Source organism: Thunnus thynnus, chromosome 10, assembly GCF_963924715.1.
Source record: "Thunnus thynnus chromosome 10, fThuThy2.1, whole genome shotgun sequence".
Classification (NCBI taxonomy): domain Eukaryota; kingdom Metazoa; phylum Chordata; class Actinopteri; order Scombriformes; family Scombridae; genus Thunnus; species Thunnus thynnus.
In genome coordinates, this window is record NC_089526.1 from 29,115,933 (window position 1) to 29,143,577 (window position 27,645).

General features: G+C 41.5%; 1 protein-coding gene across 3 annotated transcripts in view; it reads left to right on the forward strand.

Moving 5' to 3' along the window:
* The window catches only part of LOC137191923 (intermembrane lipid transfer protein VPS13B-like), a 343,015-nt gene that overhangs the window by 263,085 nt on the left and 52,285 nt on the right, over positions 1 to 27,645 (forward strand). For all 3 annotated transcript variants that reach the window (XM_067602417.1, XM_067602414.1, XM_067602415.1), the window contains exons 39-45: positions 9,336 to 9,538; positions 10,808 to 11,024; positions 13,088 to 13,272; positions 21,375 to 21,571; positions 24,076 to 24,257; positions 24,898 to 25,118; positions 25,251 to 25,382. In XM_067602417.1, the coding sequence (XP_067458518.1) occupies positions 9,336 to 9,538; positions 10,808 to 11,024; positions 13,088 to 13,272; positions 21,375 to 21,571; positions 24,076 to 24,257; positions 24,898 to 25,118; positions 25,251 to 25,382 (1,337 nt within the window). The remainder of the gene's footprint in view (positions 1 to 9,335; positions 9,539 to 10,807; positions 11,025 to 13,087; positions 13,273 to 21,374; positions 21,572 to 24,075; positions 24,258 to 24,897; positions 25,119 to 25,250; positions 25,383 to 27,645) is intronic.

Consider the following 27,645-nt stretch of genomic DNA (forward strand, 5'->3'; position numbering starts at 1 on the left):
ATTCTATAACATTTGCGGACTCACAATAGAAAAGGGTAAAAATTGATGCAGCATAACCAGAGATATTGTCTTTTTTATTCCACATGTTGTTCTTCCTTGTCCAAACCTGGTGCCTACATTGCCCACAATGCAACTCAACTGCCAACAGAGACTGGGGTGTGTTATGCTAGTAGCAGCTAATGTAGCCTGGAGCCGCTAGCCTCATGCAGGGATGAGGAGCGGGAAACAGAGGTCTGGGAACCTCTCTAACTTCACACCCCCTGGTTTGTTTCATTTTCAAACTTGTAGTCTTCAGCCCCAACCCACACTGACTCAAGTGACATCACTTCAGTCAGTGTCAATTTGTCAGACTTTGCGCAGGTCCTCAGGAGCCACAAAAGGCTCACAAAAGGCTTTAGACAACTTATTACACATAGTAGTACTCCCCATGACCTGTGATCAGACTTTGGTGTGTAAAATAGCTGGAGTTCCCCTAAATATTCGAAGCTCTTATTTTGAGGCACCTTGGTGGCTTTCAGAATGCGGCTATGTTGATCTTACTTCAACAACTTAAACCCATGAGAACACACATACTGTATAATACATGGCCTACACAGAATAATGCACTGCAACCCACCAACACAAATTGCAGCCCAAACCATCAGCCCTTCCCTGTTATTCTATTATCATGCTCAACTTGCCAGATGAACGTTGCTAGAAAAGTCATAACTTTTTTCCCAGCTTAACTATCACAGCACGGTCATGGGTCATACAAGGTCATAATGTTTCTATGATGAAGAAGCATTCACTCAGTCACTTGGGATTTTAAGAAGCTCCCCATTGTGCTTTATTTCATCCATTACTGACCATCAGATTGCCTGGTTAATGTAACATTAGGCCAGTCTCTCTGTTTCTTTTTCTTTTCCCGCTGGGCAGTGCATGTCCTTCTTGCAACATATCACACACACACAGACCACTGGAGCAACCACAGAGAGAGAGAGAGAGAGAGAGAGAGAGAGAGAGAAAGACAGCAAGGTCCATCTACTTGCAGTATTATCTTCATACATGTCATGCTAGAAAGATCAAATTTAAAGTTGAATATATAAAAAAGATCAACACATATCTATACCTAATTTGCAGATGCTTTGCAACTGTCATTGGGCCCATATGTAACCAATCAACACTCATTACTTACTGAATTTGTAACGGCTTGGATGACGCACAGCTCCCTGCACTGTGCCATGTTGGCCGACTGTGTCCCCCACTACGAAACCAGTTTCCTCTAGTGTCCTATAGTGGTCTTGTGGTAAGTGAATAGTGTATTTCTGTGGTGAGTGACAGTATATTACTTCTATTACTCTTACCATCCCAGACAGTCTTCAGGGGCCTCTGCTAGTTAGGTAATGACTCCTTTAGGTTTCTCCTAATTGATACCAGTACGTCCTGGGGTATAAATCAGCCAGGCAGTGGTCAGATAACGGCTGCCAGGGAGAAACCGACACGGTAAATCAGTCTCCGATCCTTTCTAATCTTACCCAAGCGTTTGCCAGAGATGTATTTCACTTTAGGAAGATTTCCATCCACCCTATCCTCCACCACCCACTTTGTTCCTCGGGTGTCATAAGTTGTATGTTAGCCTGCGGAGCATGTGCTTGTGTGCACTGGGTTCCTGGCAAGTCTACAGTGAGATATGCAGGTGTAATAATAATAATAATAATAATAAACTTTATTTATATAGCACTTAACAATGTTACAAAATGATTTACAGAAAAGAAAACCAGACAAAGCAGATAAAAAGAAAGTAGAGAGAATAAAATGAATAGGATGAGACAAATAAAAACATATATCAGACATTTCCAAAAGCTTTTACAAAGAGAAAAGTTTTAAGAAGAGATTTAAAAGAAACAAGCAAATTAGTGTGTCTGATTTCAGGAGGCAGAGAGTTACATAGTGTGGGAGCTCTAATAGCAAATCCCCAATCACCAACCATGTTTGGGAGTAAACAGCAAGGCTCCATCCGCCAATCTTAATGGCCAAGAGGGCACATACCAGGTCAATAAGTCAGAGATATATTTAGGTGCAAGGCCGTTTAAGGCTTTAAAAGTGAGCAGTAAGATTTTAAAATCAATGCAAAATTTAACAGGAAGCCAATGTAGGGAGGCAAGCATAGGAGTAATGTGATCATGTGATAAAGTATGTTGCAATAATCAAGCTGAGAATAGATAAAAGTATGTGCAACTTTTTGTAAATCAGCAACTTATAAAAATGATTAATTTAAGAGAGTATCTTGAGCTGGAAGAAACCTGACTTGACAGCATTTTTGATCTGGTCATCAGAACAGAGGTTAGCATCAAATATTCCTTGATTCCTAGCAGCCAGCATAATATTATTTGACAGATCACCAAGATTAGCACCAAAAGAGCTGATGAAATTTGGGGGACTGAATAAAATGACTTCAGACTTATCTTCATTAAATTTGAGAAAGTTTTGGGTCATCCAGGATTTAATATCAGAGAGTCATGTCGTAAGATTTGCTAGGCTGCTAGGATCTGTGGGTTTTAATGGCAAATATCAGAGTGTCATCAGCATAAAAGTGGTAAAGCACATCATGCTTCTGAATAACACGGCCGAGTGGCAGCATGTATATAGAGAACAGAAGGGGGCCAAGAACACAACCTTGAGGGACACCACAACTCAACTGAGCCCTCAAGGGAGTAGAGTTACCCAGAGCAACGGAAAAAGTTCTGTTGGAGAGGTATGAACGTAACAAGCTGAGAGCCGCGCCCAGGAGACCTACCCAAGTTTCTAAGCGATGTAAGAGGATATGATCGACTGTATCCAATGCGGCATTTAAATCTAAAAGAACTAAAATTGAGCTGTCACCTCTGTCAGCAGTCAGCAGGAGGTCATTAGTAACCTTAACAAGAGCTGTCTCAGTACTATCAAGTGATCGAAAACCAGACTGAAAACAGTTAAAAACACTATTATTTTTCATAACAGATATCAGTTGGGATGAAATTGCTTTCTCCAGAACCTTGGATAAAAAAGACAGAGACTGGTCTGTCGTTACTAACTGAAAGGAGGTCCAAAATTAGGTTTCTTTAGTAATGGGTGAATAATAGCTTAAAACTGTTTGGAAAAGTACCAAAAGCCAGAGAGTTGTTAAAAAATTTGCAAAATAACCAGGCCAACAGTGGAAAATACCTCCTTGAGCAGTTTAGTGGGGATGATGTCTTAGCTGCAGGAGGAGGAATTCATATGGGAGACTGTATCCTCTAACATTGAGATTGTGATGTGTTGAAACTTGGAAAAAAGGCAGAACTAACATGGGAAACAGAAACAATGCAAGGGTCAGGTTGGATTTGGGACCTGATACTCTTGACCTTATTAACAAAAGTGAGAATTTTTTCGGATTGCTCACAGTCAAGTATAGAAGGAGAAGTGGAGGGATCATTAATAACTGAATCAATTACCCTAAACAGAACTTCAGGATTGTGGTGACTTCTGGATATTAACTCGGAGAAATAGGCTGAACTCACATCCTTAACTGCCTTCTGATAAGATAACATATGGTTTCAAGGGTGTTATGTGCTATTTTGGACTTGTTTACCTTCCAATGACGTTCAGATTTTTAGTGCTCAAGTGTGATTGCTCAGCCAGGGGAGGTTATTTGATTTTTGTTTCTTAGTTTTAAATGGTGCAATTTGGTCGTGGATGGTTTGGCACTGATCGTTAAATGAATCCAGAGCATCTGGATTGAGAGAAAATAATGTAGAATTAAAGAAAGATAAATTAAAAGCATTACAGAATTTAGCTGCAGAACCAGCATTGAGAATGCAAGAATGTGTTGTAGGGTGGAGACGAGGAATAGAAAGCTGCAGTGGAACTTTAAAAACAACAGCTTTATGGTCAGTTACCAGCATATCCACCAAATTGACACAAGAGAAAGAGAGAGAGAGAGAGACTACAGGAGAGAACTAAATCTAAATGTGACCTTTAGAATGTGTGGCCGCTTTAACATATTGAATGAGGTTAAAAGAGTCTGAAGATTTTTTTTTTTTTTTAAAGAAGAGAGAGGTGAGGGAATGGGAAGGACAACATACATGAATATTAATATCACAGAGAATAAGCACCCTGTCATATTTAGGCATAACAGTAGATACAAACTCAGAAATAAAACAAATTTAGGAGGCCTATAAATTAAGATGCAGGGTAAGGGGGTAGGGCCAGTAATTAAGAAACTTAACACTTCAGAGGAAATAAAATTACCAAAAGTGACAGGATGGCATTTTAGCCCTAACTGTAAAAATACAGCTACACCACCCCCTCTTCCAGATGACCTGGGAATGTGAGAATATACAAAATCAGGGGGTGTTGCCTCAATCAGGGGAATAGTGTCCCTTGGTGACATCCAAGTCTCACTAGTCATAACAAGAGTCCAGATTATCAGAAACAATAAAATCATTAATGATAAAAGATTTATTACTAAGAGATCTCACATTCAAGGGGCCAAAATTGTTTGGTGACAGAACATAGGGAGAGGAAACAGGAAACGCCATAAATTCTACATTTACAAAGCTTATACATTTTCAGTTTTTGTTGACATTGTCAGAAAGGTGATCATTCTACTTTATGTTTATTATTGAAGTGATAGTGGGTGGTGGTGGTGTACTGGGGTGCATTATATTGAATGATGTTCCTAATATTTTATCCACTCCGTTAACATGGGGGGGGCAAAATATTAGGAACACTTTTCAGTATAATGCACTCCAGTACACCAACACCACCCACTACAACCTCAATAATAAACATAAAATAGAATTTCTGACAATGTCAACAAGAACTGAAAATGTATAATCTTCATAAATGCAGAATTTATGGCAGAGCTGTTGTATTGGATTGTGTTAAAATGCACAGGTGTTCCTAATGAAGTGGCCGGTCAGTGTATTTGCTCCCCTATGAGGCTTAATAGAAAAACAGCGGGGAGATCTGTTATTGCAAATCACAGCACTTGTGGAAGTAGTGGATGGCCAGCAGGGGTAGTAAGGGACAGCACCAGGGGGAAAGGATGGCCAGAGGGAATCATTGTCACTGGGGCTAGGATCCTGGGGGCATCAGTAGCAAATGAACTGGTCACTGTTAATGGGGAGCAGTAGTGTCTTGACTGCCAGGTGTAAATAGTGTACAGATCTGTGCCTGATCAAAGTTAGTTCTCAGTTAAGTTTCTTATCATTTTGATATTGTTCAATTATTGTAGCTCAGTCAACCAGACATGGACCAAATCCTCTGGATTATACTTTTCACCCCCTCTGTTTGTGTATTTGTACTGTATATCATTGTGTTTGAGGGTTTTTGTGTTTTTCCATCAGCCTGTTGTTCATGCTGCTTCACAGTTTCGATATGAGTGCAGACTGCTTGAATAAATATGTGGCTGTTTCAATAATGTCCATAGACTGAGGGTTTTCCAGATGTTCCCAAGTCAAAAGTACTTGCAAAATACTGCTCTGTGTCTGCAGTTACTGGCAGTCACTAAATGTGTACAGTAGAGCTATGTACACAGTACCATTAATTGAGGATAAATGGTTGTATTGAAAACTAATATTTTGTTTTTGTGTTTTCAATACTACAGTTTGTATTGTACTATTTACAGTATGCTATTTTTGTAAAACTGAAAACAAAGCGTTATAGTATTAAAGCGTATTCGTGCGCGCATATGTGTGTTAGTGCCATTTTCATATGCCAGGATCAGTTTCACTTGGCTCCGACTAAGCCAGTTTTCTAAACCTTAAACACATGAATTGGAGCCATGTCAAATACCCCCAAACAGCTGTCCATTAACTCGAGTGTGTGTGTGTCTGTGTGTGTGTGTGATTGTGCATGTCTTTTACATATGGGACAACCACATGGTTAACATTGACATAACACAATATTCTTGTCCCCATGACATGATACTTTGTTTGGTTTCTGTGAAAAATCTTTGTATTTCATGAGCTTGCATGCACATTTGTGTCCGTGTTCAGGTGTTTGTCTCATAAGGTGTCCCCGTATGAAGGCGTGATTGGAAAATAACCATCGGTTCACTGGTATCCAATATTTGTCATCTCTCTTACCGCAACCACGTGTCTGAGGTCAAAACTCTCCAGTAACTTGCTGCTGCTGTTTTATTTTCTCCCTATCATTAAGCAATCACAGTCTCTTTCTCTTCTCTCTCTTTCTCTCTATGTCCATATCTATCTTTTTTGCATGCATCATTCTCTTTTCCCCATTGTCTCTCTTATTTTTATGTTTTTTACCCATCTTCTGTAAATATGTCACATAAATATTACAGCATACTGTATGTAGGACAGGTACCGCCTGCCTCATTCTCAAATATTTTCCCAGGTCTTTTTTTTTTTTTTTTTCTTTTAAACATTCCTTCTGCTCCTCCCTGCTTATGGCAGTACTTCACAGTTCAGCAGTGTAATGTCTTTGGGCTGTTCGCTGACACATCTCTGGAGACAAACTTATACACTGGTAATATGGTCATGCAGGGCTAAGGCAGAGATGAAGAGATGGTGGAGAAATGTGTGTCTGACTTGCCTGGATGGAAGAATGGAGGATGGGATGAGGAAAGAAAGGGATTCCCCCTCATTAAAACCACTCCCAATTAGGGTGATTATTAAGAGTGCTGGCTGCTGCTGCTGGCTTTAACACCAGGATGCTGCGGTCAGCTGGGCTGTAAATGACGCATGGTGAGACAGAAGAGAATGCTTTGATATGCGTGTGTGTATGTGTGTGTGTGTGTGTGTGTGTGAATTTTTTTCCACTTGTTCACCTGGGTGTGCACAAGTGTGCGTCTACATTTACATTTGTGTGTATGCAGACATTTGGTACATGTTTATGTACTCCAGATTATGTACGGTATGTATGCGTGTCTGCACTTCAGATACATCTGCTTGCGTCTCCTTTTACGCTTATACGTGAATGAAAGATTCTCCGTTTAACAAGCCAGTTTGGGAGTGCCCTCGTGCTGTCTAATAAATCCTAGCCATGAAAATAAACCTGATCTCCACACTTCAGCAAGTGATCTCTAACAGCTCTATCAGCACCGCAACACCAGAAGGTACTAGCAGGTAAACTGCCAACTTGTATCAACAATGTCTTTCCTTCGAGAAATGAGTCATCCTAGTATAATATTTCCCACACAATGATTTATACAAGAGAAGCCCTCTTTTATTGGAACCCCCCTGTTGTGTTATTTGGCTCTAATGTTGAATAAGATGTTCCTTAGTCAGTTTACCAAGCCTGGAAAGATGTTAAGTACTTGTGTGTATCATATCTTCATCATATCATAGCTAGCTCTCTCTCTGACACCCTCTGGTTCAGACTCTTCACACGCTCTCCCTCCCTCTATGTCTATGTCTATTTGTCTCCTCATTTATCACTTCCTCCCCCACTCCCTTCATATGCTTTTCCATCTCTCCCTCAAACCCCATCTATCCTGCTTTACCCCAAGTGAACCCTAAGCCACTGTAGTCAAAGTCTTTCCTCAAAGGGCTGTGATATAAGTAAGGAATGTTGTTGATATGTAAAAATACATCCATGCTCTCAGTTGGGACTTGGACGTGGATTTACCCTATCTGTCCAAATGAAATTGAGGTATTGGACAGACACACAAGGCATTACTTAGGAAATAAATACAATACAGAGCATGTTTTTTTTCTTTTTGAGTGCCTGTAGATTTGTTAAAGGAGAAGCCAGTTTTTGATCATATACATTCACCATTGGGTTACTGATGTCATGTAATTAAATCTTCATGTTCTAGATGGCTACCCCTTGTTGTGTTTTAGAGATACAAGTGCTTATTACAGTGTTAACAAAAAACAAACAAAAATCACTGCTGTTAGATGATTAGTGATGTGAATGTTGTAATCAGAAAATATCTTTTAAGATGTCAGTCTACATTCTTTTCAACTGTTGAAATTTCAAATATCACACAGTGAAATAATATGAATTGTATTTAAAGTCACTCCTTTTTCTTACCGTATATTTATGCATTGAAACAGGTGTGTCGCTGCTTTCTTTTACTTTCCCAGACTTACAGCCAAGCAGACGGGAGTGAGAATTTCTCAAGTTAAAAGGCACATTTAAAGAGCTGCCTCTCAGGGCATTATTAGTCATCCAGGGTTGAGGTTTCCAAATGGGCTGCTTCTGCTGAAGCTGTAACTGACCAGATCAGCCCTCCCATGTCAACGGCTAGTAAACGGGGTTTCAGTTTGCTGATTTAAGGGACCAAAAGGACAAGTACAGGATAGTCCGTGACCACAGTGACACATCTCTATTTAAATGGAAAGGACTATGTGAGGTTCTTTCAGCATGAGTGGGTGTTTGGCTCCTCTGTCTGGATCCCACCAGGACTTTCTCACGGTCATCTTGTTTGTTAAGCTTTTTGGTTTACCAAATCATAGAATCCCCGAATTTGAACTTGAATCTAAGCAAGACTGGTGAACCCATGACCCCAGAACACCTCTGTCACAGAGACACACAGCTATTCTTCCTATTAATTGATAATTGAACACTACCTTTTTTCCAATCAGATCAACAAATTAAATTTGCGTGTAAAGATGTGTGGCAGGGATTTAAACACTTTTTTTTAAGTCTCAGATCAAATGTTGGTAAATTCTTATCACTCTACAACCATGATACTCAGTCTAATTAAAACCTTCCTCTATACATACCAGTCCTCTTAAAATCAGAGAACCTGTGTGTCTTTATAGGCTATCAGCTTATCAAATAAGAGCACAAAGGCAACAGTAGGAACAGATATGCACATAACTGTTAAAAAGGAAAAATAATGCTCCCTTGTTATAGGGAGCCAAGCTTTTACTGTAGCTAATAACATCTGATGAGCACAATTGTTCAGTGGCCAGTAATGTGGTTGATGTAATTGTACTGTATATTTTGCTACTTTGATGTCACATAGCCAGACTGAGATAGTTGAACTTAGTTCAAAACCCAGCGGCAAGCATTCATGCAACTTGAGGTTGGATTGTTCATGCGTTTCAGTTAAATCTGGCTTGGTTACACCTGTATGCATGAGCTGTTTTAGTTATTATGTATAATTAGAGGGATCAATATTTCACTTTCAAACTACTATTGATTTTTGATGTTTTTCCTTTCTATGTGAACCCTCTCACTTATTTACTCCAAAGTGTAATCAATAGATTACTGACCAGTCGTGCTTTACGCACAACCTATGTTATATATACAGTATCAATGACTCATCATTTTGACATATTATGTATCCTCAGTTGTCCTACTGTAGTTCCACCCTCTGCTGTACTTGTCATTTATTGTTATTCTTTCTGTCTTCCTAGATGGAGTTCAGGCTGCTTCTGTGCTGCTGGAGCTGCAAGATGTGTTAGTGAGAACAGGGCTGAAGGACCGAAGCCGTCTTCTGCTGGGGCCGTTCTCCTGCAGCACCTCCCTGGAGGCTCGGTGGTGTCGGCACAGCGGTAGCCCTGGACCTGAGCCTGGCCCCCCTAAACTGCTGCTGGACCTGAAGGGAGGCCTGCTGCAGGTTTGAATACCCATAAGATTAATTGAGTATCCTCTATGGCAAGATTTATCACGCAGCACAGTTACAGTTTTAAGAGGTCAAGGTCAGATCAGCACCTCTGCACCTGGTTGGGACTGAGTGTTTTGCTCAAGGACACCCAAGGGTTTGAGCAAGGCACTTACAAGTACAAACTCAGCCTCTAATCACAAGGCAACGCTGCTGCACACTTAAAAAGGGGCCTTTGGTTTCCAAATTAATAATTATACTCATAGGCTGACACCCACGGGCGCAGCTCATCTCAGTCTCAGCACTCCTCTTAAATCTGCTCTTCCTCTTCAATTCTGCCATAGCCTCTGTCCTCTTTGCAGTTGAGGTGTTGACAGCAGAAATTGCATGCTGTAATTCCACTGTAGATTTGAATCACATCTGCTGGTTAAATGGTGGAATATTGTAAGACTATTTTTAGGGGAGTTATATCTTACAGTATATGTGCCTTTTTTCCTGGGAGAAGTTACATAATGTCCACACTGAAAAGTCCCTTTTTCAATGTGACTAACTGAATGCGTTAATGCTAATGTATTTATTCCACATTACAAGTTCAGGGGGAACCCCCACCCCAACCCCCCTATTTTCAATAGTTCCCTTAATGCTTTTATTGCGTGCCCATTAACAGAAACATCACTCGCAAGTCAACACTTAATACGTAATCATACATTTCCCTCTGAAAATATTGGCATTTGTGGTGTTTTAATCAAGTGCTGTACAAAAACCACCGGAATTCCTTCCGATTTCCTTCTTCTCGTGTTCTCTTTCCAAAAACCTGAAAAAAACTCCCCAAATTTTCCTGTTTTTAGAGTTTAGTCATAACCCACCCTTGCAAGTTAGTGAGTAGCAGGCAGGCAGCTCCATGTGTGAAGAGTTTTTGACTCAGAGATTCCTGGTTCTTAGTCCAAACCCCAGGCAAACCCGCTTTGATGGAGCACGGGAAGGGGAATGCCGCGGGTAAGTAAGGAGGATGTTAGGTTATGTTGGGTAATGTTAGTAAGGATGTGAAGAGGTGATGACAAGGGTAAGCTTACTGCCCCTCTTCCTGTTTTGGAAAAGAAAGTTGAATAATTGTCGATGTAGGTATTTATGCATAAGCTGTGAGTCTGTGTCACTATCCAGCTTTTATTTATCACTGTTTCTGTTCTTTAGCTCTCTCTCTACTTCCTCTAAGTCCCTCGTTTTCTTTCCATCCCCACATCTCACTGTGCCTTGATTTCACCCTCTCTCCCTCTGTCTTGACAGGTGTTTTGGGGCCAAGAACATCTGAACTGCCTCAAGCTGGTGGAGGAGCACCTACAGGCGTATCTCCACCTTCAGAAAGGGGATTCAACTGATAGCTTTTTGAAAGGCAAAGCCTGCCACACCCAACCACCTCCCTCCCCGGGTTCTCCCTCTCCTCGGACAGAGCACAGCTCTGATGACCTGCGCACAGGACATTTTCAGTACATCCAGGACTCAGGTGAATGTTACATGCTGATCTTGTGTGGATATGGACTGATATGGACAGACTTAAATCTAAATATAGCAATGGTTACAGTACACTAAATTCTATTTGAACTTTGCATTTCTCAGAACAGCACCTCAGTAGATGTTCAGAAGCCCAAACTTGCACAGGTTGATTGCCCTTGGTGTTTGCTTTATCATCTTGCATCCACAGCAGCAATTTCAAACAGAACAAAATAGCTTCTTAAGGAGAATTATCCTGGACTGGGAGTAAAATGATATTACCTGTTATAGATTCTCCTGATTATTTCTTGACAAAGTATTTAAAATTATTATTATTATTTAAAATGGATGGAAAGGTGGTAAACTGGTGGCTGAATCCATAGGATGGACAGAATCAATGGTCCACCATTTATGAACACCTATTAGGTTTGTACTAACTAAAAACAGAACCTTTTTACCAAAGTGAGATGTCACTTTAAGATACACATCGGTTTAAATCAAAGTCAGATCAAAGCCCTCTGTGGAAAGGAGTTTCATCGGACATGTCTGCCTGGTTCCACTCTTGAGTAACATGCTGTTTATTCCCTCTCTTTGTGCTTTGTGTGTGCTGTCCTCTACGTGCACACACACAGACACACACAGGAACATTATACACAGAGGATCAAACTTCTCTCTGGCTGTAGACCAGCCGTCCACTCTGTCAGCTGTGGTTGAGTCTTTGTTTGTTGCACTGTTCCACTGGTCTTTGATGCATTTAATATGCTGGCTGAAGCAGGAGAACGTACAGTAGTGAACTAGAACAGAGAGGACAATCTGTCGGCAACATGTTGTCAACAGCCAGGGAAAATCAGGCCCCGAAGTAAAGAGAATGGCGAGTGGCCCCCCGGGGCCTGACACAGGGATGGATAGGATAGATGGACAGAGGAGGAGATGAAAGATGGATGGAGAGAGGAGTAGAAGGAATCTGTCTTTCTCCCTCACTTTCTCTACATTCAAGCTAATGCAAATGAAAGCAAAACCTCATGAAATTGTCTAGGTTTTCTTTTCTTTCATCTCCCTGTTTGCAAAAGAACAATACACTGTCCACCTTCAAGTGAGCATCACACAGATTCACATAAAAGGAAAAATTAGCCAAAGTCAAGATTTCACTGCCCCTTGAAATGTGCTTTTTGCAAAGAGAGTCTCAGTGTTTGTACCCCCAAGGGCCAAACAAAGCAGCCGTTCTCTGCCTGACTGTTTTTTTCAAATAAACATTTTTCCAAAGGACTTGAATCCCAAACAGCAGCCACAACTTAAGTCAAACACCACTCAGAAGTTTAGATCCAGTGTTATCCAGCTTTTGCAGGTGCTTGGCATGGTTCAGTCAATGACTGTTTACTCAATAGCAAAAATGTTTACTCAGCCACTTTATTTATATACGGCCTCTTACGCATATAAACATTCTGAAAGCATGGAAACATCTACAGTGCTCTTTTAGGAAATAGTGTTTTGTAGGCTTCAGATTCCATAGTAGAAATAACCCTATAAGCATCACTGCAACAAAGATGTATGCAGTTTTTTTGCCATGAAAGGTGAATACGTAATGTGAAAAGAATGATACAATATTATACACCCACATTAGAGAACATCAGAATTTTAATCACATTTATTTAAACCTCTGTTTTTCTGTTTCTTTCCCAAGCATCTGAAAATGTTTGAGGGGGCCAATAAAGGCTTTTTGTTTTGGAATTTTGTGTAGCGGTGGGTTTTTATGGTACCAGAAATAAGAATGCAGCACAGTCAACTAGTAATCTATCTTAAAATATAAAATTCATGGATTCTTTCCTATTCATCCTCTGCTTTTAAATCAGTCAGCTGCAGTATAAGGCTTTATTTTTCTCCTCTACCTTTCTCTTTCCTTATTTTCCTTTCCACTGTGCTCCTCGCCTCATTTTCTTACTCTCTTATCCCCTCACCATATGTTTTCCCTCTATGGCTTTTATGTCTTCCTGCAAAGCACAGTACAAGCCTTGCTTTTATATCACTGACAGATTAAATTGAAGTTACTCTGATATTATTGTTCTTCTCTCCTCGCAGCTTCCCAGAGACAGCCAGGACCCCATGAGGTGGTGTTCTACAGCGAGACAGAGGACAGCCCGGGGGTGATGCTGTGGAGGTACCCTGAGCCACGTGTCCTTACCTTTGTCAGGATAACCCCTGTCCCTTTCAACACCACAGAAGACCCGGAGATCAGCACAGCCGACTTAGGGGACGCCTTACAGGTAGAAATGAACACACATCATGTTGATTTTAGAAACAAATACCACAATGTAGGTTACTACCACACATACCGCAGCTATTGATAAATACACTCCAAACACAGCTTTCGAGGTTCAACTGTTTCAAACTGCCCAAACTACATCCAGGTGCTTCTCTTCTCTTTGAAAAGAGTGACACTGTGTTATGCATCCACATGTTTTAATTTATTACATCGCTTGTATCAAGATGTGTTAGTGGTCTTACGATCCTGCTGCTAGGAAGAAGGTGGAAGAGGAATACGATGAGAAAAGAATCCACACATCCCTCTCACTGCTCCCTGCTTAACATCACCTGCAATGAAAGAGAAATAAACTGTCTTAGAGCTGGGCTGTGTGCCATTATGATTCCCATGATATGAGTCATGAGAACTCCCATACCCGCCATGTTATTGAATGACAGAGACCCCTGCTGTCCTTCCAAACATGTAATACATGGTCAGACAGCTGTGGAAGTCATCTGGCATGCTCTGGTGTGAAAACCAGGTGTCTTCAACCCCAGATGAGGTTATATTTTGGCAGACTGTAGCAGCTACTGAGTCTGCAGGGCCTCAGTGGGGGACAGGACATCCCACCTTTCTTTCTATCACTCATCCTCCGCATTTCTATCTCCTCCTTCACTTTCCAGCTTGATCATCATAGTCAAAGTCACATGCTTTTGAATCCTCCTCCAACTGGAGCAGAGTATGCTATTTTGGGGTAAAATTGCCTGACAATATCATATCTATAGTCACTTGGAGGCTTATTTTTTGACCTAACTTTATTATTATTATTAAAATTATTATTATGTTCTATAAAACATGACTCATTTCTTATTCACAACATTATCACAGATTAATTTCATATTTTTTTTAATTTTAAGTGACATTAACTGATCCTTCCTTTTCCAATAGTAAGTTTTTATTACATTTTCATTACATTTTCATTTAGAGGGAGTTTTTATTACATTTTTATATTAAATTCATCAGTTGTTACAGGCTTTAGGGTTAATATACCTTCCCTCTTCTTTCTTGTTCTTTCCTCCATCTGCAGCAGAAGTTTCTCATCTTCCCATATCCTCCCTTTATCTCTCAGATTTCTTCCTGGACTCCCACAATCCTTTCACCTACAGTACAGATGTTTTCTTCTGTTTGTTAGTTGTGCCGGCCCAGGAGAGGCAAGATATTGGAAGGTGCTGCAGATGTTTGACTTCCCAACGAGGCCCCACAGCTGTAAAGTCTGTAATGACCAAAACTCCAAAGCCTCTAGCTGATTAGCCCCATATTGAGTTACAGTAGGGAACCAAGGGAGCTGATGTGTGTAGAGGAGGGAGCGCCAGAGGAACAGGCAGTGATAGACGGAGTTGGTATAGGGAGACGCTGGTTAATGGAAGTACATTGACAGGAAGGAAGAGAGGGAAGATAGAGAGAGAAACAGTGATGGAATGAGTAGAGATAGATAGTCACACAGGGAGGTGTTGTCTTCTGTGATGCTTACAGGAGCCTCTGTGTAAAGGAATCTGTGTGAAAATACACTTTCTTTCGTCCAAGGGGGAGAGAGGTGATTCTTCACCAGCTGATGAGACCAACGGCTTATGAAACCATGTTTCTGGTCTGACAGGAGGTGCACCAAGCTGATATTCCAGCACAGCACCTCACATACACACACATACAGTGCATCTACAGATATTTAGTCACACACTAAAAACAAACACATTCACAGAAGAGATCACATTATTCACATGTATTCCCAAACTATCATAACACACATGAGGCCCTATTTTAATCACGTGGCAGAGTGACTTTGCGCCAGAAACTAAGATGTCTATTCTCAGCACAACTTCTAAGACCAAGTTTTCACCATAGTCCCAAAAGTTCGCTTTGTGCTGCCTCATTTGAATGAACCTTTCACCTGTTTCCACCTCTCCTCCCAACTGTGTAGCGTGTGTGCTGCTCTGGGCACCAAAATACCACGTAGACAAGCAAAGCCATGTGCGTGCGTGTGCATAAAAACGGACTCCTGTGACTACGGACATATTGGTGTGTGTGAGCGTGTAATACACAGCAGGAGATGTGGATCCTGTGGTTGATGAATATGTAGTTTCCACATCTTCCACTCCTCTCCTCCTGTCATCTGGCACGGTCCTGTCTCTTCTGACAAGTCTGTTAAAAGGAATCAGGTGATGTGCTTTCAAATGGTGGACGTGGTGAAAAGATGAGGCTCCGAGCACCCAGCTATTACTGAAACCGCTTCATGCGGGAATGAAATGCAGCAGGGTGAGATAGTGCCTCTTTGGAGAAAAGCAGTAGGAGTCTAGGATTTTTAATAGGAGCTATTTGTATTGACATCTAAAAAAAATAGTCTAAACAGTTGTACATTATTAGCCTCTATTTCAAAGAGAAATGCAACTTGCACTGGCACAGCTTGCCATGAAGAGAGTTATGAGTCAGTGTGTCTCCTAACTTTGCTGCTTGTGTTACTACTGTATGACATCCATGTAAATGCTGGCCAGCAGGCCCTGCGGCAGCCGTGTCTGTAATAGAAAACGTGGATGGCTATAGCAATGGGCTTGTTCAACAAAGGTACTGTTGGTAACATTTATGAAAAACATCAAGTAGAAAGTGTAGATGTTAAACTGGTTTAAATCCATTGTTGAAAGCTACTCTGATGCATTTTGTCAACACTGCTAAAAACAGTATCATGTATCATGGACTTTTTGAAAGAGGTGATTGTGAAGTAATTATAAGACATTGGATCCATTTACTGATATGTTACACAGTCCTACTTACCTCATATTTTTGTCCAAACACGCATTAAGCCAGTTGTGTGTGAGCAGAAGGGTTGGGTTTGTGGGGGTTATTTGAACAGGACCCCTTGGTCATCAGCCAAAGTCATTGTGAGCCCAGATGTAATTGATTTCAGCCTCTGGCAGACAATTTATTTAGCTTTCCTTCATGCAAAACTTCAGAAGTCTCAATTAATTCATTCTTTATTTCTCCCAAGACCAGAAAGAAAGTCCAGCTACAGAGAACGGAAATGCAGCCATAAAAATCCGAAAAACAGTAATGGTTCAGTTTCTGTTCCAAAGGAATTTCATTTACTTCACATCTAGACTGTACAGAGAGAGAGCGGGAAAGAGAAAGAAGGCAGTCATAATTTCTCAGGCCTCTAAAATTACCATGTGGCCACACGGAGATGGAGGCTGATAGATTTTGAGAAATGGAAAGTGAGAGGCATAGGGAAAGAAAAAGAAATAAGGAGGAAAGAGGGAGTGATAGTTAGCATTGAGATGTCTTGTCATTCCTCTCGGTCATGTAGGCGGTAATGTTTTTCCAATTAGGGCGGTTTACCAGCAGGTGGAGGGATAAAAAGATTGCAGGTGAATAAAATACAATCCATATTTTATCTATCTCCTCCTTCTATTCCTCCTCCTCTTCTCTCTCCTCTCCCTACTTTTGTCACACTCCCCCCTCCTCCTCTCTTTTACTCCCTTTCTCCACCCTTCTGGATAGATGAAGGTCGGGGTGGGGGGGGTGGGGGGGGTGCAGGGGGGAATGGTTCCAGCAATGAGCCATGCTGCTCGCTTGTCCCCAGAGCAGATCATATTTATAAAATCAAGATTTCCTGCATTTAAATAGTTGTGGTTTCCCAACTGGTTCCAGTATCTCGAAGGGGGAATTCAAACCTCCTTCCATTACTCAAAGTCAAATTGCTGCCCGCGCTGTTTTTACACACAGTACTAGGGGAGCATTAGAGTGATTTTAGAGGGGGGGGTGGCTGAAAAACGACAGATCCCCAATGGAGCATCCGCAGGTTCCCACCTGTAGAGGGCCCAAGTGATGAAGAGACTGACGGAGAGAGGAAGGTGACTCATTCTCACTTTCTCACCACCGTGTGGTCCAGTTCTCTGAATCATAAGCAGGTGTCCTTACTGCTCTTTTTCCATCCCCCTCGTTTGTCTTCCCCTCCTTCTGCCTCTCTGTGGGGTTCTGAAGCCTGAGAAACACGGAGTAAACACAGGAGCTATGATTCAGCCTGACCCCAGCTCAGGAGAGCACGAGGAGGATAGTATGTTAAAGTGGAGAGCAACAACTTGAGGTCAGCCTCAGCTTATAGTAAAACAAATGGAGCACATTCACATCTGCCTTATTCCCATGCCATACAAACGTATAAATTTGATCATCCACTCCCTGTTTGAGGCAGTTGCCCAAATCGCTCTGACTTTTTTAGACAAACATCACACCATCTGCTCCCCTGCTGTTGCTTTCGTGCATGGCACTGTGGGATAGCCTTTCATGTCCCAGCAGGCCTCTGCACTGCCATCACGGCTCTGCTTGTCTGCGACCGATATTAAAGCTCTGTGGCCTGAGATGAACCAGCAACCTTCAGCCATAACCACTGCTGCAGCTGTTGTTTCTGTCATTGTTGTCATTATGAAAAACACAGGTCCACCATCAGCATCGCATCCACGGCACACCCCTTTTTATTAATGTACACTTAGTCTCCAATTAGTGAAAATATGCACTCTTTTGTCTAAATCAGTGTCAGTGGGGTATTTCACTTGAGAGCGACACATTGAACCAGAAAGAGCAGGAGTGTGTTTTAGCCAAGATAACTATTATTTTAGTGGGACAGCGCTCAAGTAGACCTGCATTAGTCACAGCTAATGCACTATAAAAATAAAAGACTGTCCATGTGGTTAATTTGATCTGGAGTTTTTACACCTCATCCACCAAAACTCCAGTCCCCTTTACGAGTTTGGCATTACAGAGGAAAAACAAAAAAAAAAAAAAAAAAGTTTGGGCGCGAAGATCTCAGCATGGGCTTATTCCTGATTTTCCACACTGATTAATGTTAATGTATATTAGCCCACCTGAGACAGCACAGCGGGAGTCATTTTCAGAACAATTTTCATTACATCTCCTGAGTAAACATTTGCTCAAGCCGATGTCAATTCAATTTGTCTGCTGGCTGATAAGAGGTAGCAAGCAGTGGAATTTTTAGACATATAGGCATCAGTGAAATAACAGAAGACCTAATAGCAGTGTTGATATTGTTAATAAAAGTAATGGCAGACAAGGCTGTGGATGTCGGCAGCCGCAGCCTCAGAGAGAGCTAGGGGAGTCTTCAGTTGCAGAGACATATTTGAACTTTAGCAGTGATCACACCTGGGTCTATCATGGAAATTGAAATCATTTCTGTATGTTGTGTGTTTGCTTTAGTTTGCCTGCCTTTAATTAACCTTTTGAAAAACGTGATGGGTCAATCAGTCCCAGAAAAGTAACTCTATGCAGAATAGTAGTTTGCGGTTTGGCAGGAACAGAGGTGGGTGACAAGGATGGAAATCAGATCTGTATACACAATGCTGCCAACAGTCCTGGATGTAAATATATTTGTAAATAGTTTTGAATATTTAAACTACTTAAAAAGTCCTCAACATAGCTTTCCAGGCATTTGATCCATCTCCAAAATGGAACCTGAACTCAAAAATGAAGGTAACCCATCGGCTGATATTTTACCTTGAAGTCTAGCTGCCAGGCCCACTTTGTCTAGTGCTTGAGGGAAACACAGATTGGACCCATCCAGCCAAGGGAATGTCAGCTATTCAGGGTTACATGTTGTTTATCAGATAAGGTACACATACAATCAGGCAGCGGAAACTGACACTGCCCAGACTGTATCATGCACTCACATACATATGCACACCTGTGTATACACATATGTATACACACATATTGTCTTTCATACATACGATTATACATAGTCTTCCTCTTGAACACATATACATAATCCATTTGACATATACACAGGTGCCTTGTCCTCCCACGTGCCAGTGCCAGAGGTTCAACTCAGCATAGCCAAAAAATAATTTCATCTTTTTTTTCTTTTTCCATCATCTCTACAGCATTTTTTTTACTTATCAATTTAATCTCCACTCTCCTCTGAGGCCATGGCCATGAGTCAAGGAGAACATGACGCAAATTCAAGCATGTAAATGTATTTGACTATATCATATATGTACCTTACATATTCGTTTCTGTATGCTGTCATGTGTATAAAGTATCACAGGTGAAAAAAACACCCTCTGTGTTTTAGTAACGCAGTTCTGGGAATTCTCTTTGGAGATTCAGTGTGTTTCCGCTCCGGTGGCTCGGTGTTGGGGTTGCGGGTGCACAAGTCTGTCAGGTACAATTATGAGAAGTTGATTCCAGGAAAACCTGTGTGGCATTTCATACATGATGTAAGCTACGGTTACCTCATCCATTCCTCTCTAACATTATAGCCCCACACATATAATCGTACGAACACACACTTTGTTCACACAACTCTCTTCTCATATGTGCACACACCAACTTTCTGACAGTTCCATGAGTTCAGTAATTGTTCTTGGGCACCATAGCTCCAGTAAACCATTGCATTGTCACAAACAAATGCACTTGCTAACCCATATGAACTACACATGCACGCACACACTCATGCCTTACTGCCTGGCATCTTTCAGGTGTGCTGCTGAGAGCTCCCTGCCACTACTGATCCATCAGTAGCTGAGTTGTGCAGGTGGTCGAGGGAACCTGAGAACATGGTTTAGTTCACACAGGAGCACCAGACACATTTATGCTAATTTTGGCACAATGTGAGAGGAACAAATGGAGCCCTACCAGTCATCACATAATGTGAGAACTCTCACATAACCTGATTGTTATTCAGTGTGAGAAACAGCTCCAGGACTTCAAATGCTAATGGCTGTCTTATAGCATACAGTTGCCTGGTGTTTAGTTATGCTGTGGTCATGCAATGTTGTTATGGAGATGAGTTGTCGTCTTGCTGCGTTGGTGGTCTGCGGTCAAAGTGTTGTAGGTTTTTCCAACTAGACGAGAAATTAAAGATTGGTTCGTCTGAGTAAAATTGAAGGTACCATAAAAATCACTTGCTCATTCCTTCTCTAAGGCAGGGATTCCCCGTGTCTTGAAAGGGTCAGTAAAGTATCAAACACTTGATGATTAGCAGACCACTGCAGTTGCCTAATACTTTATGTGTAACCGGGGGATCCACAGGACTGAAGTAGTATCTGTTGTGCAATAACAAAGCTTTACAGTAATCCTACTGTTGATGAGTAATCAGGGTTACACCGAGGGGGTTACAATAGTCTGTTTGTTTGGATTGGAGCCTCAAGTTAAAGTGATGAACAACTGATGGATACAATAGTAAGAATATCCACTAGTGTCCATCTGAAGAGCAGAGCAGACTAAGTGGGGGATATGAAAACACTCAGTAAAATGCTGTCATTTGATGGAGCAAAGCCACCAGCTTAAGCAAGGAATATCTGTGGGATCTACTGGTTGAAAACAGTATAATTTAAGTCTTCTGGCATGTTGCTGTGTTTTCAGATATATTCACTAGCAACAACAACCAGTGTTGTTTTTTAGTTAGTCTTTCAGTAGCAACTTTGCTTCAGTTGCTGCAGGGCTCAGTCTAACCCCATGAGGCAACTCAAATGAATGCAAAGAAGCACACTGGTTATGCAATGTCTTTGGAATTTAGTTATTATTGGCTAATGAGCAGAGGTTTGTACCATATTCACTTTGACTTTGACTATAATTCTTTAGCATTCTTTAACTTTTCATGTAGTCCTTACTTGAAACTGTTGCATAAGTAGGGGTGCTCCTGTGGCCTGGGGGCTGGGGTGCCGGCTGTGGGCCGCGGCATCCCTGGTTTGAGTTCAACTTTTGGTCCTTTGTTGCATATTTGTCTCCCTCGTTTCCTGGCTTTCTAGTGAAGTCATAGAATGCCTAAAAATATTCTGCATAAAGTAGTAATGGTGCCACAAGGCCTCTATCATATTGTCTACAGGACATATTATGAAAAAAATATTCTTAGTGTTTGCGATTTTATCTTTTATGATGTTGATCTTCATCAGAGGGGTAGTTGCTTACCATTAAGGGAGCCTGAACCTGAGCTGAAGGACACCAATTACTACAGTATGTGATGCTGCTAGCCTCAGGAGGAGTAGATAGGGTGTATAGAAACCTAAATAAAATACATACTTGGGGGTTACATATGTAAGTTGTTTGCTGTGTCTTTCTTTCCAGGTACCATGCAGCCTGGAGTACTGGGACGAGCTCCAGCAGGCCTTTGTTCCATATCGGGAGTTCAGCCTGTCAGAGAGCAGTGCCTGCCAGCTGCAGCTGCCCAGCCTCAGCCTCACTGACCAGCAGAAGGAGCTGGTGGCCTCAGACCTGTGGAGAATTGTACTCAATAATAATGGAGAGGGAGGAGATGAGCAGAGGTGAAAGAATCTTCTATATTTTATCTTGTGCTGCTTTGTGTGCTTTCAAGTATGTGTTGTGTGCATGCCAGTACTCTGAAGCTTGTGTTTGAGAGCATGTGTATGCCTACAAGCAGATATGTGTGTGTGTGTGGATCTATAGTACGTGTGCCGTCCAGTGTGAGGGAAAGCAGAGAGAGAGAGCGCACCCAGGCCGCCGAGCACAAAGAGTTAGCAATGTGTCCCTCGCCCCACATCTGGTGTGCAGGAGCAGGGAGCGGGCTTGGAAGGCGTTCAGATCGGCCTAATGAGATTTCCCAGCACACCAAGTGCCTGTCAGGGCCCATCCGGATTCCATCCTGCTTACCTTGAGTGTATCTAATCGAGGGGAAGCTCACGGGAAGCAAGAGAAGTAAAAGCCCCCTTTGGGTTGGCTCATAAGTTCCTAGGCCTGGCCCTCATTGGGCTGGGTTGAATTGGGATGGGAAGGGATGGGTTGGACTGGGTCTGTCAAGCACTGTAACACCTCAAAGAGCTTGCTTTTACTCCCCTCTCCTTGCTACCACAGCTTCCTCTCTTCATCTCCCTAATATCTCACCCAGCAACTTCTTTTGTGTTTCACCCATTTTTTTTTCTTTGTCTTTTTCTCATTCCTTCCTCATCTTAATTTACCCATTTTTTCTCCTCTCTCTCCCCCATTTTTACTTCCTCCCGGGATTTAGGGAACTTTAAGTGGAAGAGAATTGCCAAGCCCACATTCTGTGTGGCTTAGAGAGCTCCAGAGGAGCAGAAAGGGAGGAATAAGAAAACATGTAAGAGAAGAAACAGAGAAAAAACTCTACAGTACCAGATACAGTGTAAAGCAAAATATACATCTGCGTTTCATTACAATCATACTCCAAACACTACATTTCCTTTATGTTTAAATTATTTGTCTTTTTTGATCAAAATTGATTCCCCTTTCCCTACTCACTCGTTTCATCTGCCTTACTTTAGTTTCCACCAGAAAAATAACTTGGCTGCCCTGCCAACTGGAAGTAATGAAAATTGTCAACATATGATGCTTATCTTTTTAAGGAGCACTCTGCTGCACCAGCGTTTTTCAGGTCTTGAGCGTTTCCTGCTGGAGTTTTTATGGTGGATCATGGTAGCAGCAAATTACAGAGCAAATGGTCATTCACTTCAATTACCTTCCATTCAGCATCATCAACCATGACATGCAATTAATGTCCATGGAGAGGTTCTCCTGGAAACTGCGGCAGTAATAATGTACCTTAAGTCACAGCCTCGGACAGCGAGGAGGCCCTCTCCACGTTGTTGTCTCTTTTCATTCCTTTTTTCTGATTAATTGTAGTGTTTGTTTCATTGTAGACTTCTGACGAGGATGTTGCACATTTGTAACTCACTGGGCAAGAGACAAAAGCATTCAGCTACAAATGAGCATCAGACAATTTTAATTAGTGAGTCGAATTTTTGTGGCTATTATTCCACAGCTGGGTCTATATCTTTGATATTATAAAACAAGGTTTGATAGAAAAGCAATAACTGTTTACTAGTTTGCTGTCAAATACGGAATCACGGTCATATATTACTAATTTTTTCTCCACTATTGTTTCCATATGACATAATTTTTCGTTTTACTAGTGTCACAGGGTGCCTTCAGTTTGTGTTTTTACGCCTCTGCACCAGCGACAGCTGTGGCCAGAGGCATTATGTTTTCGGGTTGTCCTTCTGTCTGTGCATGCATATCTCAGGAACGACTGGAGGGAATTTCTTCAAATTTGGCACAAACATCCACTTGGACTCAAAGATAAACTGATCAGAATTTGGTGTTTAAAGGTCAAAGGCCAAGGTCACTGTGACCTCTCAAACACGTTTTTGGCCATAACTCAAGAATATATATGCTAATTAAATGTCTAATAGGATAAATGATGAAGTGATGACATTTTATATCCAAAAGGTCAAAGATCAACTTCACTGTGACATCATAATATTCTGCAAACACACTTTTCTAGCCATTATTCAACTCTATAACTAAGGAACAGAGGGGGAGATTGAGACCATAATTCACATTTGGTCGGAGACTGAATTGGTGATACTAATCTCGGGTGTCCACCTTGAACTTGTGGTGATTGTTTAGATCTTCTGTGCTGCCGGGTTGAAGATGTGTGTGAAGCATCCACATTTTAGAATTTGTAGCTACTTTGCAGCAACATCCGTATCTGAAGCTTTGTCTACTATCATGGCTACAACTTTGTCTTCTATCAGAATCAGTTTTATTGGCCAAGCATGTGAACACATAAGGAAAATACACTCAATGCCTTTTATTAAATTCTTTCAAAATCCTCACTACAAATATTATATGAGTCTGGACAGACATAGATGTAAACTGGGACTTGACTGGTTGGCAGAGGCTTTCAACCATGAGGCGGGATTTCTTTATTTTTTTAGCACTTCAAGTGTTTTTAATGTTTTGCAATCTGCAATCTGTAACTGTTGTCTGCTGGATCTCCTCTTCCCTCCAGTTCGGATAGTGAGTGTGGCTCCCAGCTGCCCTGTGATCAGTTGGTATCTCCAATGGCATTGGCAGCCTGCACCCGTGTGGACTCCTGCTTTGCACCCTGGTTTGTCCCTTCCCTGGGCGTGTCCCTGCAGGTAGCACAGATGGAAGTTCACCTCTGCCACCATCTAGAGCAGCTGGGCACAGGTAGGACACACAATACCCAGTCACGCTACATCACGCACAGGGAACTGATTTAGCCAGAATAACTGCCTTCCAAGTCTGAATAGTTAAAAGTTTATAAGGAGAACTTGTAAGTTAAAGTGACTCAAAATTGTATTTTTCTTTTATTGGTGGAAAAAAAAGTTCCTCTCTTTATGTGTTCAATGTGGATCATAGTAGCAGCAAATTTACACACTTTAATTACATTACATTCAACATCATCATCAGCTGTTAATTTCCACGGTGAACATCACCTGGAAACTGTGACAATAATTGTCTACATTCTAAAAATCATTAATAGTAATCTATGATAGTCTATAATAACCTTGTATTTGATTACCTGAGTCCATCTATGACTTTAAGACAGCTTAAAACACATTTTTACTCACAACAGTGGATTCACTGTGTTGCGTTTGAGACACTGTATAAATGAATTTGACTTAACCTGACTCAGACCCATTGTCTTGGATGACGAGAATGTTATTCCTATTTGTTCTAAAAAAAAAAGAGAGAGAATCTTTAGGTTTTTTGATTATCAGGAGGAAATTCCCAAAATTATGTGATATTTAGATTACCTCTTAACAGTCTAGTCTTTAAACACAGATACTGTGTCTCATTCTTCCAGTTCCATCTCGACGACTTCGTCCCTTCCTGCCAGACAGGAAGTTGCCTCAGGAACAGGAGTTCATGGTTATTGGTGCCCGGGAGCCACGGGTCTTCTTGCGCCAGTGGAGCAATGGACCACGCCACTGTCAGGAGTTCAGCTTTTCCACCCAGCTGGATTGCAAGCTGCTGGAGTATCGAAACCTAACACACCTTCAGCTCCTCCAGCCCTGTCTACTACAGGTACAGCTGAGTTGTTCATATTGTCTTTATTTCTATCCAAATAATGAGACCTGCAGCTTTCCTTGTGAGAAAATGTATTGTTTAAGAAATGTCAAACAGTTCATAGAGCTTTTCATGTCTTGTGTATTTCAGGGCCAGGCTACAGCCACTTGCTGCCCCCAGAACACCATGTTGGACGCAAATGTGTTTGTTGATCCAGTGTTCCTCAATATCAGCCAATATGCCATCCACACGCTGGACACTGCCCTGCACAGCTGGCAAAAGGTGACAAAGCGCTTAGGGCTGTAGAGACTGCAACATACTTTATATTAAACCTCACTCCAAATAATACAATAAAGTATAAACTCTGTGACTTAATATACAAACATCAGGCACATTGTTTAACATACTGTACATCACTGGTATGGCATTGTAAGCTTTGTGGTAATGTAGCTATGGGATTTCCTCACGTGTAGCTAATTCCTGAAGCAAAAGAGTTTATTTCTCACATGAAAACATACAAAGGCGATGTCCGTATAACTTGAGGTGCTTTTTAAGTGACCCAAACACTCAGTAATATGTTCATTTCAATTGCAGTGTGTTTGAGGATGTTCAATTGTACATTTTGCTTTACATACATACATTTCAACAGTGGGATGCATTCAGACATTTGAGGCAACAAGGGATTTTCCCTATTGTTTGATCGCTAGCACTTGCATGCAGCCATTATAAAAGGAGCAGGGGCCTAGTAAATCTGTAGAGGAAATCCCTAGAAAATGTATGTTCTTTTACAGAATATGCTGAAAGACAGTCTTCTGTCCCAGATGGAGTATCAGCTAAACAAACTCACAACAAAGTAGAGTTTCACGAGAATAGTTTTGGTTCTACGCCAGTAGTAATAAAATTTGCAAGATGGAACTGCCTTTTCGGTTTGCTGTAAACTCTGACTAAGAGGCTACAATGTGTCTGTTCTTGGGCTTCTAGCGCTATGGTCCTCGTCATCTCTCAGTTCTCAGCTCTCAGCACTGCCTCTGGTAGCCAGGATACTTGTGTATGAAGTTATGCCCATGAAAACACGGTAAAACTTGAGTGATGACACCTGCCAAGCCTTCATCTGGCCCAGGTCCTCCACCCACTTGTCTACTGCATATACACACGCGCGCACGCACACACACACACCGGCCTTTCTGGCTTTGTATGCCCTATCATGGCTCTGCTCAGCTCAGCTGTGGCTGTGCTGACTCATATACTGGCCTCTGGAGACGTGAGGTACTCTCATGGTTTTACATGCATACAGACTCTCACTGCCAGGTGAGCAATAATAGCTTGTGTTTTTCTAGGAACAGCTGTGCTCTTTTACCTGTGGAAAATAAAATTAAACAAGCTGTATAGAAAATCTACTATAAATGATTATTCTGGCTAGTGGTTTAATACCTTTGTTTTCACTCAGTGGCATCATTGACTCATCAAAAGCTCTAACTGACCGTGTTGGATGATGGGTCATATTTGACCCTTGGCTTCATCTTTACATCATTTAGTGCAAGCTAGCGAATTTTCCCTATTTCTGCTGGTTAATTTAGCCATAAATAAGACTCTAGAGCGATGGTGGTGTTGTAATGAAAGGTCATATTGCAGCTTTACTGTAGTGTTTTGGACATGTTGGTATCCATGGTGGGCTTTACCCAACATGCCAAACATGATTAGTTGGTCATATCCTGTCAGGCAAAGCTTTTCTGATACTGATTGGGTGATATGTTTGGCTTTTTGGATGCCAACTTGGCCCAGTAACTTGAACCCAAAATAGAGGCACACAATGTGTATTCACAGAAACACACACATTCGAGGTATGTTATACAGAAACAGAATACCACTCTCCCTTTTTATACACTGTGCAGTAATGGCCTTTTAGACAGATATATGCACACTCAAACAGAAACCCTGAAGGCTGCATTAACATGTTCATTGGGGCTTGATTCATGAAATAATTAAGCCTGCTATATTGTCTTGATTGGTCTAAACAGCAGCAGCCTTGTAACTTGTACTGAACCTTTTAACTACCTCCAGCCTTCACCACTTTGCTGAACACAAGGGAAAAACACACCATAATTATAAGGCAAATGTGCTGCATGTGGGTACGGTAGTTCTGGATTGAGGGGTAGAGAGAGGTCAAGTACAAAAGGCTGATCCTTCACAAAATCAAACAAAATCTTAAATATTTGGTCCACTTCAGAAGAAGTTGTGAACAATTAAATCATGGAATATTGTTTCCTTTTTGGCGGTTTTCACTGAAAGTAAATCTTTTAGGTGGTGAGAAAACCTTATATGGGTACGATTAAGCACAAGTCAGTCCCACAACACCACCAGACAACTTGACAAGTTGTCTGGTGGTGTTGTGGTGTACGATACGGATGGATGTAAAGGCCTGCCCATTGAAGCTGAAATGTATCTTTGATCTAATAGAGGCTTACATTCCAGACACACACATGCACACATTGTCCATGCATAGAAAAACTTGATCCTAATTGAAAACGTAATCAGAAGCAGTTGG